This window comes from Hyperolius riggenbachi, chromosome 11, assembly GCF_040937935.1.
Source record: "Hyperolius riggenbachi isolate aHypRig1 chromosome 11, aHypRig1.pri, whole genome shotgun sequence".
In the NCBI taxonomy this organism is placed as follows: domain Eukaryota; kingdom Metazoa; phylum Chordata; class Amphibia; order Anura; family Hyperoliidae; genus Hyperolius; species Hyperolius riggenbachi.
In genome coordinates, this window is record NC_090656.1 from 183,452,494 (window position 1) to 183,472,240 (window position 19,747).

Here is a 19,747-nt window from a genome sequence, read left to right on the forward strand (position 1 = left end):
AATGCTTGAGCAGTCGCACAAAGCCCCTTGCATAGAGGAAAAAGCCGTGCACAAGTGGCTTTGTGCTACAGCGCAGGGACAGACCATATTCGCGCATGCACACATGGATGAGAGTGGTGCCACAAGAGCATATCCAACAAACCCTTGTTGGAAATGCTTAGAGGATCCCAGCGCCGGATGGGTGGAGGTCAAGACAAGACATGGGACATTTATATTGTGCTTTTCTCCTACTGGACTCAAAGCTCCAGATCTGCAGCCAAGGATGATGGGGGAAGCATCTGCACTATACATAGACTTCCCCTTACTGAGGCAAGCATCTACCATTTTCTTTTTGACCCGCTTCAGGTTAACCTTCAACTGCATTGTCCAATCACAATCTATTCCATTGCCAGGCTACAAAACCTACAGAGGCCCTTTGAGAACTCAGCAGTGACAACAGATGCCCTTCACCAGTAATAAATTTGAAGTGAAAATTGACTCTTGCTAAAAGTTTTAGTTAAATTAAAATTTGCATTTTAATTTGCAGCAACACGTGATCTTTAAAACTCCACTGTCTGCACAGGATACGTTCATTTTCTAGTCTGGAATCTGTACTTTTGTTGCACAGATTTCAGAATTAACTGCCCAATCGCAGTCCTCTTCCCGCAGAAGTAAATAGCAGCAAAGCATAGGGAAAGGTGTTGCTTGTTTTCCACACTTGCACAAGTTGACTGCTTCCAGAAAGCTCTGGCATTCCCAGTCTTGACAAAGTTTGTTGTAATCTCTGTGCAGCAACTGAGCATTTGGATTAAAATCTATAAGGTAAGCAAACAAAATGGTATCTGGCATAAACCTAGCCATTTGTAGAAAGTGACTGAAGCAATTTTTCTCAAGAAAGATGAAATTTCACTTCAAAATCTCTAACATTCTTTTCTGTTTTCCAGGCAATATTTCAGTTTTACAAGCATATGTTCTCAGCAGTGAGCTTAGAAACCAGATAAGAAAGCCCTTCTTGAGTCCTGAAATCCTGCTGGTAATTATAGGGTTGAGCAATGTTATCGCTTTATAAATAAAAATTTAATAAGAATAGAAACGAGAAAACACGGGATGGACTAGACTTTGCAGTTAAAGCAGTTTGAGAAGTGGGATGCGGATAATTGCACATTCCTATCTGTGAAAGATTCTCATTCATTTGCAGCATACATATGAAATAATAGAGGTTGTGCAACATATTGTTTTATAGAGGCATATATATATATATATATATATATATATATATATATATATATATATATATATATATATATATATATATATATATATATATATATATATATATATATATATATATATATATATATATATTTATATTAAGATCCACTTATCTGTTCACTCTTAAAGTGTACCAGAGCTGAAGAAATAAGAACAATAGATACCCACTGCATCCTTCAGCAGCGCCGTCCTCCCACGGTCTGCCGTTCAGCCGCGATCAACCCTGGTAACTGTCTTTGTAGCGTCCAGTCTAGGTCTTCTACGCATGCGCCCACAGATTCGCTCATGTGCAGAAGACCCAGACTGGATGCGACTGAGACGGTTACAGGGGCTGATTGTGGCTGAACGGCAGACCACGGGAGGATGGCAAGGGACTCAAACTTGTTTATGCTGCTGGAGGAAGCAGCGGGTAAGTATCGATTTTTCTTATTTCTTCAGCTCTGGGTTACTTTAAACATCTGATTGCTACTGTTATGAGGCCAGATTTATAGAAGGGTGATCAGATTTTGTTATATGGGGGATCACCGCTATGGATTGCCATACCATGAGGCCCCTTTCAGATGGACGGTTGAACTGAGCATTTTACAAGCAGTTCAGCCCCCTGCCTGCCGCCCGCCAATGCTATTTGGGTGCAATTTAAATGCTGCCGAATAGCAGCAGTTGCAACAACAGCGTGGCTGGAGGCAGTCTGTACTGCACCGGCACGCTAACAAGCGCCTGGCTGGTGCAAGAGAGCAGTTGCCAGGCGGTGACTTCACCGCTTGTCAGCTGCCAGTGTGAAAGAATCCTGAAGTTGGCTTGAAAAAGTAGTTGTGCACAATACACGGCCGTTCACTTTGGCTGCACAGTGCTACTTCTTAAGCTGATAATCTGTGGAAAACTGGCAAGTAGGGTGTTTGATTCAAACACCACTGTGCTTCATTGTAGCCCATGAGGTTTCCCACTTTGAAAGTGGGGGAACACCATTTTCAGACTATTAGATTAGCAATCAGGGTTAACACCACTTAACCTCTCCCCCCCCCCACACAAATAAAAAATACATACTTACCTCAGTAGTAGGATATAGTGGTGTCCTGGACCCTCCTTCAGCCTGCCGATCCATCTTGGGGACCCTCTTTGCCTAAAACAACTCAGCACTAGTAAAATAGGTTTCTTCCACTCCCAGACATGGAGTAAGGTCCACACACACCCAGTAGAAGGAACCCACTTGTGCACTGCCTTTTTCCTCTGTGCATGAGCGCCTCATTCTATTGATCACATGTGGACATTACTCCATGGGCAGGAGTTCAGCCAGAAGAAACCTATTTGACTTGCACTGAGTCATATAGGTAATGAGGTTGGCTATGATAGCTTAGTAGGCTGAAGGAGGGCCCAGAAAACCATTCAGAGGCATTTCACTACCAAGATAAGGGGTTTGCATTTTTCCCTTGGGAGGGAGGGGCTTCGGGTGTACTAAATACAAAGATCACAGAGTTTGTTGCAGATTTTGGCTGAAAGTTGCAATCAGCCTGTAAAGTAATCTTCACAGCTGAGCACCCCTTCTATAAATCAGGCAGTTTGAAAAAATACCATTCTTTCAGTAGCAGTAACGCCATTGCTGTGAATGTACAAGCTATTCCACCTTTTATCAGATAGGCACCATAGACACGACTTAATCTGGGCAAGCTGTATACAAATTGACTGGTTTAGGTTATAAAGTTACTGATGTTGAACAAAACAGCTGCACAGGAGCCAACGAAGAAGAAAACATCAGCAGAGCTAAATCGGCTATACACCTAAAAGGACCTTCTTGATGTAAGAGATTGTGGTCAGATTGGTCAGCATTGCAATGTGCTCATTACCTGGCAGTGCCACCAAAGACACTGCTTGTTTCTGTTTACCAATCCACTTCTGGCACTGTAAGGCACTTTCTATGTTCACAGTTCCATCACCAGGCCCATAGGTTGTGTCTGGGTCCTTGTCTGGGAAAGTATCATAGTGGAAGGAATCAGGCGTGTCCACCTCTGTCCCATAAAGACAGTGCACAGCAACTCCGGGAGGCGTGAGAGATGATATGAGTCCTTCCGTCTCTTTCCTCATAATCCAACCCTCTGGAAAGCCAATGTCATTATAAAACCTCTCGTAGTCCTGTAGAGTATAGTTTGCTTTGGGTGTCCTAACAAAAACTTTGTCATTGGACCATGTGTTACCATATGGAAGTAGCCAACTAGTGGTCACTGCTGAGCGCTGCTGGTCACGGATTCGCAATGAACTAATTACAGGAATTCTGTTGTTATCCCCTATATATTCAGAGAGAGGAAAAAAAAAATATGTCAAGACCAGTTGGGGTACCAATATTTTTTTTTATTCACAAACAAAAGTCAATTATAAAAGGCAAGGAAAGAGAAAATCTTAGTGGCAATCTCTGCTGACACATTCTCACCAAACACCAGGAACAAGTTTATCATCTGTACACATTAAAATATTTAATGGTTTTACAGGCGCAATCCAATCGCACATAACAGCATAACGACAAAAAGTCACGCATATGTATATTCGGCATTGGCATGGAGTTTTGGCTAAGTGGTGCTATATTTGGTTTAAACAATTGTCCCTCATCGTTTGGCAATCCCTAAACTACAGTCGTTCACAAACATTCTCTTCCCAGCACCTAGATGTAACCACCCCTCTTGGGATTTACCCCATCTTGACTCCTTCCTGCAGACAAACCTTTACTCTGATCCCCCCTCCCATCATCTATTGTTGGATACACCTTCTGTGCCCTGATGAAGGGACATGTAAGTCCTGAAATGTCAGCTTCTATCTGCAACAAAAAAGTAACACACACACGGACTGGACTACCGGACTACCAGACTCCACGACTCAAACCCTGTTCCCTTCACAGCCCACTGCTGTGAATATAGTGACTGAAAGCTCAACTATACTCCACCTATATTCTGTGATGATTTGCTCAGCTGCCTGTGCAGACAGGCAGCCCTTTGACCATTGTGTAAGTTTGCATGCTGCAGGACTCTGGAAAGAAGAGTTTCTGTCAGTTTTGCAGCTTGTGCTTGCAGAGGAATTTGCATACGTTGTCATGCAAATTGCCTGGCCACATTCATTGGAGGCGTGTACTATAAGTACTATGTCTTTCCCACAATGCTTGGCTGGTCATTTCCCTTCCTTGCTCAGTTCCTGATGGACACTGCTGGAGTGTCAGCCATTGCTATCTAGTATAGTTAATTCCTGGGGGTTGCTTTTGGCTCCCCTTCTAGCCTAGTCAGGTTGTATTATCTGTATTGCCTGTTCTGTCTTGTCTTGCCTGTTTGCCATTGTCCTGTCCCTATGGTGGTTGACAGGAAATGGTTCTGATCTCTGTTCTTGGAGTATAGCTGGTGCAGCGGTTGCTGCCAGCTATCTCTTCTGTTCTGTTTCCTGGGATCGCGCTAGCTACTTTGTGCTAGCGCTGGGGATCCTTCTGTTCTGTTTCCTGGGATCGCGCTAGCTACTTTGTGCGAGCGCTGGGGATCCTTCTGTTCTGTCTTGTCGGTCGCGATTGCGCTGTCACCAACGGCGGTTGATAGCGAATCGTTCTGTCTTGCTGAGATCGCACTAGCCGCTAGCGTTAGCGGCTGTGGATCTTTCTGATCTGTGTTCCTGCTTGGATCACACTTGCTCTGGCGGAAGAGCGGTGGATCCTTCCTGCCTAGTTCTTGTTTTTCGTGTGTCTGTCTTGTCCGCTGCGCTTGCTCCAGGCTCGGTGAGGTAACCGTTAAGCAAGCGCTCGCGTCCCCTGTTTCATGTTTGTCTGTTTATGGTTAGTTAGGCGTGCTTGTCTCTATTGTGCTTATCACGTGGGGATCGCGCATAACCGCGTGCACTGTTGCGAATGAGTGCGGTGTTCGCGGTTAGCTAGCGGTTGTTATTTTCCGTATCTCCTTATTGTATTTGCTGTGCCTTTGCTACCCTCGTATTCTATTCTGTTCTGCCTTGTGTCACGTCTCGCGATCGCACCTCTCGCGATCGCGTTCCTATTTCGTATCTGCTGTTGTGTGTGCGCGGTCGCGGAGTGGCGACTGGATTGGCGCACACACATACAACCTATCCCTTTTGCTCAATCTCATTCGCAATCGCCTCTCTTGCGATTGCGTTCTGCGCTTCGTACAATTCCTGTCTGGCACTTGTGGAGGTACAGAGGATTGGTTCCTCTGCACTCCCCAGCGCCATCTGCCGACAGGAATTTCCCTCTACAGGTGCATAGCACCTTTTGCTGGGTTCCTGCAAATTATACGCTTGTGGAGGATCTCCGCCGTGTCAGCGCACGCGTTGTGCGCTGATCACGGGGAAAGTTCCACAATCGTTACAGAATGACCAGCCCAACCCAAAACCCCAGTGTAGACGGAATTTCCGATTTGTACGATTTTGTCGAATATGGCTCTTGTACCTTTAAGAGATTTAAAAAACTTGAACCTGAATCAGCAGACGAATTTTTGTCTGAGTGTACGAAACTGTTAGCGAACCCTGAATTCCAATGCACCCCAGTGTCTACCTGGGCCCCCCAAATGGTCTACATTCTGTTGGGGGGCGAAATGTCAATGTGGGGTTATGATGTGTTAGATCATACCACCCTGAGTCAAAGACCCCTGGAATTCTTGGCCTTTTTAATTCACAATTGGCTGAGATTACCTCAATTACCATACCCCCTTAATGAGTTGTTGTCAGCAGCTCAATCAGCTGTTCCATCTACTCTTTCATCCATAAAGCAGCCATCCAAAGCCTCTAAGTCTAAACGTAAAAGATCTAGGAAGGCTTCCCAGCGGAAAGATCCGTTGCCCATGGCAACCACAGATAGAGAGGTTATTTCTGTCAAGTCTGAAATGGGCAAAACCATGCAGTATGATAATGATGTTTATAATGCATCTGCTGATCAGTTTCCAGGTTTTCTGCCCCAATCCAAAGCTTATGTGGATCCTGCTATAGGTAGGATCGCACACTACATTAAAGCAGTTAAAAAATCTGTTCTTGTTCCTGAACTCCACCCCTATGGAGATTATTTGGATACTGGCCTGTTTGAACCCCCATTTGCTTCCTGGGATGTTGGGGCCTTGCTGGAGGAATTCGATTTTGATTGGAAAGCCTTTTGCGATTTTTACATCGCAAAAAGCGAAGATGTCTTGAATGCTTGTCTTGACTCTATGTACCTTCTGATTGATTCCGATGAATGTGACAAGGATGATGTGGATCTGGTGATCTATGTATGGCAAACGATTTTGGATGAGTTGCACACACACCAACCAATTGATTCCAATAAAGAGACATCGTTGTCGGATGATTGTTCCTGCCTTTCTGGGGTAAAGCATGTGAGTCTTGACTTTGTGCAATCTGAAATGAGTGAGTGTGCCGCTGTGGTTGATTCCTGTGCGAATCCTGAAGGATTCGCTCCTGACAGTGTGCAGTTTGAATCTGTGCGATCTGATGCCTGTTTCTCGGATGTTCCTGCAGATTGTGATCGGCATGAGTCTGCCGGTTTCCTCAAGGATGTGTGGGATCCTTTGTCATTTAGAAACAGATCTTTGAGATCTTCCGTCTGTGACCCTGCTATGGGGAAAGTTTCTCGACTGTGCAGCGTCAAAAGTAAAATTAATATGCCTAATAAAGCTTGTCCTGTTGATGTCACTATTTCTTCTGCAGATGAGTCTCTGTCTCACCCTGTTCACACCTGTAAGGGCCCGTTGCCTGGGGACAGTTGCTCCAGCGTTTCGGTCCTAGATGCCTTGCAGTCTGCTCCGCAGATCGCGGAGGTTTGCGCTATAGAAGCGTCAGTTTCACAACCTAAAGTGAATTTTGATTCGCAGGTTTTGCGTTCTGATTCCTCGGATTCGACATTGTTAGCCGAATCTAAGAGTGAGACAGCGCTTCGGTTTTGCGAATCTGATGCTGAACCCTCTTTGCCTTATTCAGAGACGCTTTCTCTGAACCTGCCCTGTACCATGAATAACAATATGATGTCCAATCACACTGACATTTGTGAGTCCCTTTCTTGCTCTGAGGGAAGTTTTGACTCTCCACCCTGTACTCTGGATGAGTCAACATTGCCTTGTACAATATCTCCTGCCCTGCCCCTAGAGGCTCGTCTAGGTATTGCTGCTATTTTTACTTGTTTTTCTGCAGTTTTGGAGTTACAAGCTAGTTTGACTGCCACACAGAATTCTGGGTACAGTGAGAATGAAGTTAGGGAGTCAGTGTGTGTTCCAGTAAATATACCTGTACATTCCCCTCATGATGATGAGATCCAGTCTCAGGTTATGGTGGAACCATTCCTGGGACATCTGCCCTGTCCACAAAATAAAGTTCCAGTTTTGCCCTGTAACATGGATAGTTCAGAATCCTTTTTAGAAAACTTGAAAAATGATGCTCCTGAGGTCTTGTTGGATGTTCTGGAGGTCTCCGAGTTCCTCCCAAAGGGTGCAGAACTTGTAGGAGATGTCTCCTGCCCCCCAAGTTCTTCTGAGGGGTTACCCTCTTCCGTAGGCATTGCTGCCTTGCTGGCTACCTTTTCAGCTCTGATGGAGCTTCACTCATATGTAGTCAAAGATGATATTATTGTCACAGAAATTTCTGAATTTGTATCCGAGTCTTCTTTTGGAAGTCCAGTGCCTGTGACCTCCACTCATGATGATTCTCTGTCCGGTACTGGTTTTGGTCTTGTCGTGCTGGACTCTGAGGTTGGCAGTTCCCCGACATGTCCTGAGGGTTCTCCTGTGCTGGTGTACCCCAGTGTGCTCTGTGACCCAGAAAGCCCAAGTGTGTCTCGGTTACCAGCGTACTCAGATGCTTCCTCGGTGGAGACATGCTCTGATATGGCCTGCCTGCTTGCATGCCCAGGAGTGGTCCCTGAAAGTCTTGATCTTGATGGGTGTCCTAGTAATTCTGAATCCGGAATTGTCATTGGTTCCATGGGGGTTCTTGGTAATTCTCCATGTGAGCCTGGTGATTGTTCTGCCCTCTTGGGATCTCTGTGGAGCTTCAAAAGGTTCTGGGAGATTCCGGGAGAAATTTTGCTTGGTACACTGGATAAGATCAACGGTGGCTTTTGTGTTGTAAGGGACACTTCGAACAGGTATTGTGGCAGGTTTGGTATTTTCGGACGCTCCGTGGAAGGTGGTGGGTATTGTCTGGAGGGTGTCGATGGCTTCTTCTCTGGCGTTCACAGTCCTGATGGGTGTTATACTGAGACTGGTAGTACTGATGGGCATGTTTCGGTGGCTTCTGTTTCCGATGAGGTCGGTTTCGGGTGGACTGACTCTGGAATTGGACCTTGTCGGGCTGCCCCGACCTTCATGAGTCTTCAGTTTGAGTCTGTTGCTAATAGCAGTTTTGGGGGTCGTCTGGAATTCGACCCTGGAGGGGGGGGGTACTGTGATGATTTGCTCAGCTGCCTGTGCAGACAGGCAGCCCTTTGACCATTGTGTAAGTTTGCATGCTGCAGGACTCTGGAAAGAAGAGTTTCTGTCAGTTTTGCAGCTTGTGCTTGCAGAGGAATTTGCATACGTTGTCATGCAAATTGCCTGGCCACATTCATTGGAGGCGTGTACTATAAGTACTATGTCTTTCCCACAATGCTTGGCTGGTCATTTCCCTTCCTTGCTCAGTTCCTGATGGACAGTGCTGGAGTGTCAGCCATTGCTATCTAGTATAGTTAATTCCTGGGGGTTGCTTTTGGCTCCCCTTCTAGCCTAGTCAGGTTGTATTATCTGTATTGCCTGTTCTGTCTTGTCTTGCCTGTTTGCCATTGTCCTGTCCCTATGGTGGTTGACAGGAAATGGTTCTGATCTCTGTTCTTGGAGTATAGCTGGTGCAGCGGTTGCTGCCAGCTATCTCTTCTGTTCTGTTTCCTGGGATCGCGCTAGCTACTTTGTGCTAGCGCTGGGGATCCTTCTGTTCTGTTTCCTGGGATCGCGCTAGCTACTTTGTGCGAGCGCTGGGGATCCTTCTGTTCTGTCTTGTCGGTCGCGATTGCGCTGTCACCAACGGCGGTTGATAGCGAATCGTTCTGTCTTGCTGAGATCGCACTAGCCGCTAGCGTTAGCGGCTGTGGATCTTTCTGATCTGTGTTCCTGCTTGGATCACACTTGCTCTGGCGGAAGAGCGGTGGATCCTTCCTGCCTAGTTCTTGTTTTTCGTGTGTCTGTCTTGTCCGCTGCGCTTGCTCCAGGCTCGGTGAGGTAACCGTTAAGCAAGCGCTCGCGTCCCCTGTTTCATGTTTGTCTGTTTATGGTTAGTTAGGCGTGCTTGTCTCTATTGTGCTTATCACGTGGGGATCGCGCATAACCGCGTGCACTGTTGCGAATGAGTGCGGTGTTCGCGGTTAGCTAGCGGTTGTTATTTTCCGTATCTCCTTATTGTATTTGCTGTGCCTTTGCTACCCTCGTATTCTATTCTGTTCTGCCTTGTGTCACGTCTCGCGATCGCACCTCTCGCGATCGCGTTCCTATTTCGTATCTGCTGTTGTGTGTGCGCGGTCGCGGAGTGGCGACTGGATTGGCGCACACACATACAACCTATCCCTTTTGCTCAATCTCATTCGCAATCGCCTCTCTTGCGATTGCGTTCTGCGCTTCGTACAATTCCTGTCTGGCACTTGTGGAGGTACAGAGGATTGGTTCCTCTGCACTCCCCAGCGCCATCTGCCGACAGGAATTTCCCTCTACAGGTGCATAGCACCTTTTGCTGGGTTCCTGCAAATTATACGCTTGTGGAGGATCTCCGCCGTGTCAGCGCACGCGTTGTGCGCTGATCACGGGGAAAGTTCCACAATCGTTACATATTCCTTTGCATTTTTTTTTTACTCCCAAAATCCACCACAACACAAACTGAGTGTTATTAGAATTCTACATCACCAGGCGAATATGGTAACTACCAGTACAGAGGCAAAGAATGCGGAATATAAAAATGTAAATCACCAGACCCCAACATTTTTTAATAAATTAATTAAACAAAAAAAAAAAAACAGAAAAGAGACTCAGGAATCATAGAGCAACAGTCACATTCATCTTTTCTTGAAACCCAGTCAGATCATAGTTTTCTACGAGACAGAAACATGTATGTCTGAATGATCTACACACAAGCAAGTATAAAGTCCAGAGTACTGAGAACATTTTTACGTTAGGGAGACCAAATAACTCCTAATTAAAAAGGGCAACTATCAAAAGGAAGTAGATTTTTCTTTTAAACCTCATTCATAAAGTACATATACCGTAGGCTTCAATTCACAAAGCATTGCTGCATGTGGTAATGCAGGAAAAGCGGATTTTACCGAACATTTAGTTAAGTCATTTCATTAAGGCTGTTACCATGTGGCAAAGTGAAATTTCCGACCAGTGAGGTGAATTACCCACCAACTTGTGAGGTAAATACCTGAACACGTCAGTAAATGTCAATTGACAAAGATTTGAGCATGCGGTAAAGCCAAGAGAGAAGTTTAGTATTTACCGCCAGCTCTGATCTGTCAAAATCAAGCATGCAATAATATTGACAGACAGCAGAGAGCAAAATAGGAGAGAAAAAGCAGAGAACAAATAGGAAGAGTCTCTCCCTCCTGCTTTTCACCCCATTTGATCTGATGCACTTGTGGGCTGGACATGACAGTAACAGAGCAGGAGAAGGAGACATTCAAAGAAGCTTCTCTGCATCACTTTGGATGTGTAGCTCTACATAGTAATACATAGAAGAGAGACCTCTAGTGGCATACAAGCACATCTTAAAAAGGGACCCCTCCTGGCCCCTCTCCTTGTGCCTCCGCCAGCCCCCGTTACCGGCGACACCCGGGCCGGGTGTTAGGCTGGCTCTTCCTGGTTAATGACGCATGGCGTCATCACGCCGGCCACTTCGCGTCATCACGCCGGCCGGTGCGGCAGGTCTGCGCATGCGCTGGTTTTTCCGCGCATGCGCTGACCTGCCACGCCGGCCATCGTGATGACACGAAGCGGCCGCGCCTGGGTGTCGCCGGTAATAGGGGCCGGCGGAGGCACAAGGAGAGGAGCCAGGAGAACGCCCGGGGACCTCGCCGCCTACGGTGAGCTGGAAGAAGCCCCAGGTAAGTGTAATCTTTTAATTTCAGGCACTGCTCGGGGTCCCTTTAAGCGCTGCAGGAAGACTTTTCCTCTCTAACAAGCTTTCAAAGGACAAGGAAACAGCCGGAAACAGCCGGTGCAGACCAGTCCGCACAGTTTACTGCAGAAACCTACTCCACTGATGAGACGTCTACATACCAAACAAGCTTGGTGAATTGAAGCCAAATTTTTCTGTAAATTACCAAACTTTTACCACACCTGCAAAAATCTTTGTGACTTTCGGGGGAAAAGAATAAATAAATAAATAAATAAGGTCGGTACAATACCCCACATTCGGTATTAAAGACCCTTTTTTTTCCTCCCCAAATTCACAAAGGGTCTCAAATACCGAATGTGGGGTATTGTACCGACCTGATTTATTTATTTATTTATTTATTTTTTTAAATCGAACAGCCCTTTGTGAATTGAAGCCTTAGAGTTTTAATACAAGCCAGTGATGGTGAAATTTATCTTTACCTGAAAAACAGCATCCCACAATGACAACGAAAGCATTAGGCAGCAGATTAGTCCATCTTGTGAAGCTCTATGTGGAGTCATCCATTTTTAGCCTACCCAACTGTGCGGTGTAAGCCATGTGAACACAGTAGCAAGATATTGATATTGCCCTGTTCAAACTACAGCCCAATTAGGAACCCCACCACAGAGGCTGCCTATTGCCTATGGCAGCGATTCCCAACCCATATGTCGCAACAGCATCGGGTATGTGTCGCCGCTCTGCGCCTGGTGTCCCATTTAGTTACAGTAGTAGGGCTAAACTATGGAGGAGATGGGTGGAGTATTTCTACCACTCCTCCGACAGTGGATCCAATCAGGCTCTAGCTGTAGGAGTGGGGACTATTTTCGTGGATGCGATAGGTGGGCGGACGTCTTTTGCCATGCCCCCAGCAGCTGATTAGCATCCCAGTTTGTATCAAACTAGAGTGGGTGGTTTTGATATGCCCCTTCTAGCTCATGTGCCACAGCCACAATGTGGTAGTGAGGTGGACAGTTCTGGCACGCCCCCTAACCTATCAGCTTCGGCTCATATTTGACAGTCTCAGTGGTGCTCAGCACTATGGGTAATGTAGGTTGGGATCACATGAGCACCCTTCTTGGCCCCTGATTTGACAGGATTGTGGAAGCTAGTGCACCATGTGCTGACAGCGCGGGTTTTTGCACAGATTTGGATGTAGAACTGGATGACTAAATGTAAGTACTCGGTTTTCCCTCTTCTTGCAAATCCAGTCTGTACGGAATGCATTAGTGGTGGTCTGGGAAAGGTGGAGCCGTTTGCATGATATGTTGGTTTCTTATTTAAGGGTGATGGTGTCTGATGCATACATTTTGGGGCAGTTCAGCTTGATGAAAGGGTTTCATATTTTGGACAGAGAAGGAAAAGGATACAGGCCATTCTGCAGTAGCCACTCGCAACCTACAATGCTGTTTTACAATGCTTGCCTATACTGTTTGTTGCTTGTGGTCCGATGTTGGTCATGGAGAGAATAGAACTCGTAATCTAGGTCCGACTTATAACCAAGGGTATACTTGTAATTAAAAAAAAAAAAAAAAAGCCCTGCTTATAAGAAAATGTAAATGTTGGGTAATGTCCAAGTTATGGATCTTGGTCTAGTATACTTTAATGCTGGGTACACACTGAGATTTTACGGTCGATTTACTGTCAGATCGATTATTTCCAACATGTCTGATTTGCTTTTCGATCGATTTCTGAGCATTTTCCGATCGATTTCCGTTACTTTACTAGAAAAACGATCGGAAAATGCTCGGAAATCGATTGGAAAGCAAAATCGGACATGTTGGAAATAATCGATCTGACAGTAAATCGACCATAAAATCTCAGTGTGTACCCTGCATTAGAGTTCAAATTGAAGAAACAACAATATATTTATATGCAACAATTTCCTCATACAGCCATAAAAAAAGATTAAAAAATAAATAAAGTATACAGAAGCCCTACAGGAGCTCATGATATACATTATGCATTAGAATGCAGTCACTAAACAACATGTTTGAAACATGAGTAATACCATACAGACCTGAAGCAAGAACTCTCATTGTTTTAGAGACTCCACCCCAAGGAGCGCCGAGGGCCACAAAGGAATGAATGTACTTGTCCTTCCACGCCTGTGTCTGGTGGTTGAGGAAGTAAAGAGTGTATAGATTTCCCATGCTATGTGCAATGAGGACCACAGGACTCATGTAAGTCTCATACATGGTTTCCACAAGCTTCTGGAGGGCCTCAAAGTATTCCATATTTTCATCTGAGGAACAAAAAAAAAACATTTTTTAACGGGAAAAAAAAAGAAAAAAACGACTACAATTATCGGGGGCGTAACTAGAGGTCACTAGGCCCACCCTGCAAGAATTTGGATGCCCCCCAGGGCGGTTTTGGGGGGCAGGAGCGGTCGCAGCATGTTGGGAGAGCATTGGACATCGGCGGGGAGGAGGGACAGTCCCCCTCCCTCACCTCGGGCTCTCCCCTCCAGCATCTATCACTGGCAGCAGCGGCAACACATACCTCCATCCACCGCGGAGGTCTCCGACCTCTCTACTTTCTGTTTAACCTCCCTGGCATTCTGGGTAATGCGTACATAAGTACGCATTACCGTTTTTGTTAAATATTTTTTTTGTTCCTGCTGTAGCTAGCAATACGCTAGCTACAGCAGTACGCCATGTCCCCCCGCCCCGCATCCACCCACCCAATCCCCGCTGGCCATACTTATGCGTCCGAGATCCCGCGAGAAGCGTGATTTCCTATCATCGCTTCTCCCATTGCCATGGTGATGATCGGACATGACGTCATCGACATCATGGGTTGTTCCGATCCTTCGGTGATTCGCCAGGCTGCGCTAGGCATTTCGGGGGGGGGGCAGCCCCTTTAGCGTCGAATCGGCGGCGATCGGACAGAACATGTAGCTATCAAAGTGCTAGCTCCATGTTCTGCAAAAAAAAAAAAAGTAGTGAAAAGACCCTCCAGGGGCTGAGCAATCCACCTTGGCGTACATGGACGAGCTCAGCTCGTCCATACCGCCAATAAGGTTAAACAGGAAGTAGAGTTAGAAACTTAGAGAGAGGAACCTCCGGCGGTGGAGGATGGAGGTATGTGTTGCTGCTGCTGCTGCTAGTGATAGATGCTGGAGGGGGAGCGCTGAGAGGAGAGGCCAAGGTAAGGAATGACGACTGTTCCCCCCCCCTTCCCAAAGATGTCCAATGCTGTCCCCTCATGCTGCGACCCCTCCTGTCCCCCAAAACAGCCCTGAGCTGGCCCCAGAGGGCCCCCTCCCCCCACACGGCTGCATGGCTTGCAGCCCCTATTGTTATGCCCCTGACAATTAGAACAATCTGGCATTCCAGAAATACAGTGGATATGACCAAACACAAGACGATATTGTTATTTTACTATCTAATCATTGTCCTTGAACATATTGGTTGGTCACATCTTGCATGAACTCACTTACGTAGGACTGTCATATCTTCATGCTAAAGGTAGCCATTAATGGTGCGATTTACAACGAGCAATCTGATTTTCGATAAAAAGGTCCACAACATGAAAGTGTAACTGTACTGAAAAAAAGTGCCCCATATTCCCTCAACAGAGGGAAGCCTCTTGATGAAGGAAACCTGAAGAATGATTTTTCTCAATCCGTTAATGGAGGTTTGTGCCTTTAAGACTTACATACCTTTGAGCTATGGCCGTTAGTTTATGCTGATCCCTGAATCCTCCTGTTAAAACCATCTACTATGGTTAGCAGACAGGAAGAGGCTGTGCTCTTTCCCCTGCGTCTCTCCCCTTTCTCTGCATCAGCTCCAGAAGCAAGTGCACTTGTTCTGTTTATGCCCCGGAAGTAGTTCCGGGGTTGCGGCCATCTTGCTTGGAGGTCAGGAGCAGAAAAAGAAAAATAATGCTGATGGCGGAGAGCGGCAAAAAAACCTCAGGAATTCGGTAAAATATGTTTTTACAATATAATTTACAATATTTCAGGTTTCCTTTAAACTATTTCCCTAGTACAATATATGGCAACAATATATTATTTGGAAATAAAGGTGTATTTTTACAGTTTTGCTTTTTTTTTTCCTCTTGTACCCAAACAGTAACTACCAGCCCTTATCAGCTAAAATAACAGTAATACAATCTCATAACATTTTTACTTTTGGCCACTAGATGGCCACTCTCCAAGAAGTTACCAGAAGGTGTTCGATTACTGTAGTGCCATCAGTATCCACAATCAAGTAGCCGGCTACTTGATCGTGGATACTGATGGCTTAATAAAAGAGCGTGATCCTAACTAAATTGGTGTGCTGATATATTGGAGAAAGATTTTGTGCAGGACATGTTCCTTAGACCCAGACGCTCTAAATACGGTAGCTATAGATCTGTCTCAAACCTGCCCTTTCTGGGGAAAATTATTGAAAAGGCTGTCTACCTCCAACTTGAAACCAGGCTCTCCAGAAACAGCATTCTTAACCCTCTTCAATCTGGCTTCAGGAAGTATCACAGCTGTGAAACAGCCCTCTCCCAGATTTGCAATGATCTGCTCATCGCAAGAGACAAAGGCCAATGTTTCTTCCGATTTTGCTCGACCTCACAGCGGCTTTTGACACAGTTGATCATGAAATCTTGCTTAACCACTTTACCCCCCGCGCGTACGTATTTCTCCGCCCCTTTTTCCATCCTTTAAAAACCAGGGACGGAGAAACACGTACTTTCCGCGTTCCCGACGCTGCCCGCGCTCCCGCTCGTAAACACGCCGCCCGCCGCTAGTAAAACCGCCGCCGCCCCGCTCGCCCAGAGATCAATGAACGGGAAAATCCATTCCCGTTCGTTGATCTAAGCCCCACAATGATCAGCTGCTCTCCTATGGGCAGCGCGATCATTGTGAGAAAAAACTCACGTGTCCAGCCTCCTTATTCTTCCTCCAAGCTTCCGGAAAGAAGCTTGGAGGTCGCATTAAAACAAAAAGTTACTGTGGCCATCTTGTGGCCAAATAGTAAACTACACCCTACACATTTTTCACATACAAATAAATGACTTTTACACATAAAATTAACTCATTACCTCCCACACTCCCCATTTTTTTTTTTTTTTTGTAATTAAAAAAAAATTAAAAAATTTACAATTAAAAAAAATACATAAATAGTTACCTTAGGGACTGAACTTTTTAAATATTTATGTCAAGAGGGTATAACACTGTTACTTTATAAACTATGGGCTTGTAATTAGGGATGGACGCAAAACTGAAAAAAATGCACCTTTATTTCCAAATAAAATATTGGCGCCAAACATTGTGATAGGGACATAATTTAAATGGTTTTATAACCGGGACAAAAGGGCAAATACGTTTCATGGGTTTTAATTACAGTAGCATGCATTATTTAAAAACTATAATGGCCGAAAACTGAAAAATAATTATTTTTTTCCCCACATTTTTCCTATTTTCCCATTAAAACACATTTAGAAAAAAATAATTCTTGGCATAATGTCCCACCTAAAGAAAGCCTAATTGGTGGCGAAAAAAACAAGATATAGTTCATTTCATTGCGATAAGTAATAATAAAGTTATAGATGAATGAATGGAAGGAGCGCTGAAAGGTGAAAATTGCTCTGGTGCTCAGGGGGTAAAACCCCTCAGTGGTGAAGTGGTTAACAGGCTACAATAGTACTGTGGCATAGATAGCATTGTTCTCCAGTGGTTCAACTCCTTCCTGGCTGGCAGAACACAAAGGGTAGCCGTAGGGCCCTTCCTCTCCAATCCTGTACCACTAAAATACAGTGTACCCAAGGGCGCGATATTATCACCCTTACTTTTCAACATATACATGCTGCCACTTGGAGAAATCATACAAAAACATGGCCTGACAGATCATTGCTACACTGATGACACCCAGCTATATTTGCCATTCAAACCTGGCGTCGCAAATCCTACTCCACAGATAAACGCATGTTTAGCTGAGCTTCAGGAGTGGATAAATAATAACTGGCTAAAACTTAATGCTGACAAAACTAAGGTTCTTGTTATCGAAGTTCGGGCTCGACAGCAAAGCAGCCCTAGTCTCAACCAACAGCGCTAAGGATAGGGGAGCTCGGACCTGAACAACTCAGACTGTGTGCACAGCCTGGGAATACTGATTGATGGGAAATTAAGCTTCAGAAATCAAATCTCAGCTGTTGTGAAACATTCCTTCTTTCACCTAAGGAATATTGCAAGGATTAAACACCTCATTCCTTCAGAGGATCTTCCAACCCTAGTTCATGCCTTCGTCACATCAAGGTTGGACTTCTGCAATGTTCTCTATACAGGGCTTCATAAGAAAGACCTACGCCGCCTATAAATAGTACAGAATGCTGCCGCAAGGCTGTTAACGAGCCATTCTTGCCATTGCCACATAACACCAACCCTGTGTTCATTCCACTGGCTACCGATAAAATTGAGAATTTTGTTTAACCTCCTGAGCGTTACGTCGCTCAGGAGGTTTTGTTACTTTTTGCCTGATTTTTAAATAAAATGTGCTCAATGGCTATAAACCCTCTAGCTAGCACTAGGCTAGCTAGAAGAAGTCTCCGTCACCCTCCGATCCCCGCCGCTCCCCCAAAACCTTGCACAATCTGGGCCCTGGATACCTGAAGGACCTGCTGCAACTGCATCATACCCCCACAATCTTAGATCAAAAGGATGTAACACCTTGGTCACCCCCAGAGTCCACCTCAAAACCTTTGGAGACAGAGCCTTCTGTCGTGCTGACCCTAGACTTTGGAACTCCCTGCCACATGCAATCAGAATAGCACCATCCCTGGAAGCATTTAAGTCTAAACTGAAAACCCACCTCTTCAGTCTGGCATTTATGAACACCTGACTATCTCCTCTGTAACACAGTCCAGCCTGCAACCCTGTATTGACTCTTTGAGCCATATGGGAGAAGAGCGCTTTACAAATGTTATTTTATTGTATTGCTTTGTATTGCTTAGGTCACAATATCAAGCACCCAACTTCACTCTGAGGTGTGCCTGTCCAGTGTGTCCACAGCTTCATCATAATTATTGTAGTAACTACATTGTGGTTTGAGGCACTTCGATTGGCTCAGGGAACATATATACTCCTTCACCATTCGCTTACGTAAAACCCCACCATGAATGAGCAGCGGCAGCGCACGCATTCCTGAGCACCAGCCGCAACAACACTAAGCGCGTATACGCATCCAGATTGATTTACTATGGCCGCATTCTGAGCATATGGGTCCAGAGAGGATTAAGGTTTCAGAATGGCGCTCACAGTCCCTTAAGTTAAAGTGAAACTCCACTTTCATTGAAAATTGCTTCAAACATATTAAAATGCATCTTTCCATTTCAATTAGCAGTAAGCTATGGATTTCCAAAAACAGCTAACGCAGTAATTGCTCTTCTTTGGAAGCCTGTATTCTGTACTCCTTTCGCGCAATATGGATGGCCTAGAAACCTCCCATCTTGTTGTACGAGTAATTAACTGCTTAGAGGAGAAGCTTGTTACTAGTTTTCCACATTTGGACTAATCCTGTGGCATGTGGCCGCAAATTTGGACAAACCATATCAAATTCTTTGTTAGGAAACTGCACTTTAGATGCTCAAGTGTTCCTTGCTTCTGTGTAAGCAAGCTGCAATAAGGGAAATCATTATAACCTCTGTGTACATATCTGGTAGTAAGGCTACACACATTAGATCAGCAACTTAGGGTACTGCCACATACAAGGTTCAGGTGCGCAGGCATGCACGCGCTCCCGCCGCTTGTTCACAGCGAGCACCCATGAATTGGAGCCATAAAGAAAAAAGGAAACCTTACTTGGAGCTTTCCGCCAGTCATAAGGAGCGCCTCTAACATTGGCATCCCGCGTGTAGCCCCAGTCCACCATACTCTGTACCAGTGCGAAGAAATATGTACCTGTAAAAACAGACGTTTTTGCAAAAAAGCTCAACAAAACCAAACAGAATGTAGTGTACTTTTTCTTTATATAGCACAGCTTCTTAAAGTAGACCTGTACTCTTGCACAGGACAGAAGGAAAACAGAGAAATGCACCCTGTATGTATTTAGAGAATTTAGCCTGTCTAATTCCCCCTCATCTGTGTCTAATCACAAGTTGTAATTTGATCTCTCCCCGTGTCACATGACTGCCAATGCAGAGATGGCAGATAAGCTCATTTGAAAGCACAGGCTGTTAATAATAGGTCTGCTTCCATGAATCAGGAAGTAGAAACAGTGCAGATTTTAGTTGTGTCAGTTGTAAAAACGAAAGGTTTTTAGTTTTAAAAGATATTCTTTTGTGTATCTTTTAGAGCAGAGAGGGTGTTCGAGTTCAGGTCCGCTTTAAGACTTTCTTATTGAAGAAAAAAAAAATTGCTGAAAAGATTTAAAAAAAG

General features: G+C 45.1%; 1 protein-coding gene across 1 annotated transcript in view; it reads right to left on the reverse strand.

Annotated features, from left to right (window-relative positions):
- Positions 1-1,584: 1,584 nt before the first annotated feature.
- The window catches only part of PLA2G15 (phospholipase A2 group XV), a 56,815-nt gene continuing 38,652 nt past the window's right edge, over positions 1,585-19,747 (reverse strand). The window contains exons 4-6 of the mRNA XM_068261423.1: positions 19,172-19,270; positions 13,397-13,621; positions 1,585-3,530 (exon numbers count right to left, since the gene is read on the reverse strand). Coding sequence (XP_068117524.1) covers positions 3,019-3,530; positions 13,397-13,621; positions 19,172-19,270 — 836 coding nt within the window. The 3' untranslated portion in view covers positions 1,585-3,018. The remainder of the gene's footprint in view (positions 3,531-13,396; positions 13,622-19,171; positions 19,271-19,747) is intronic.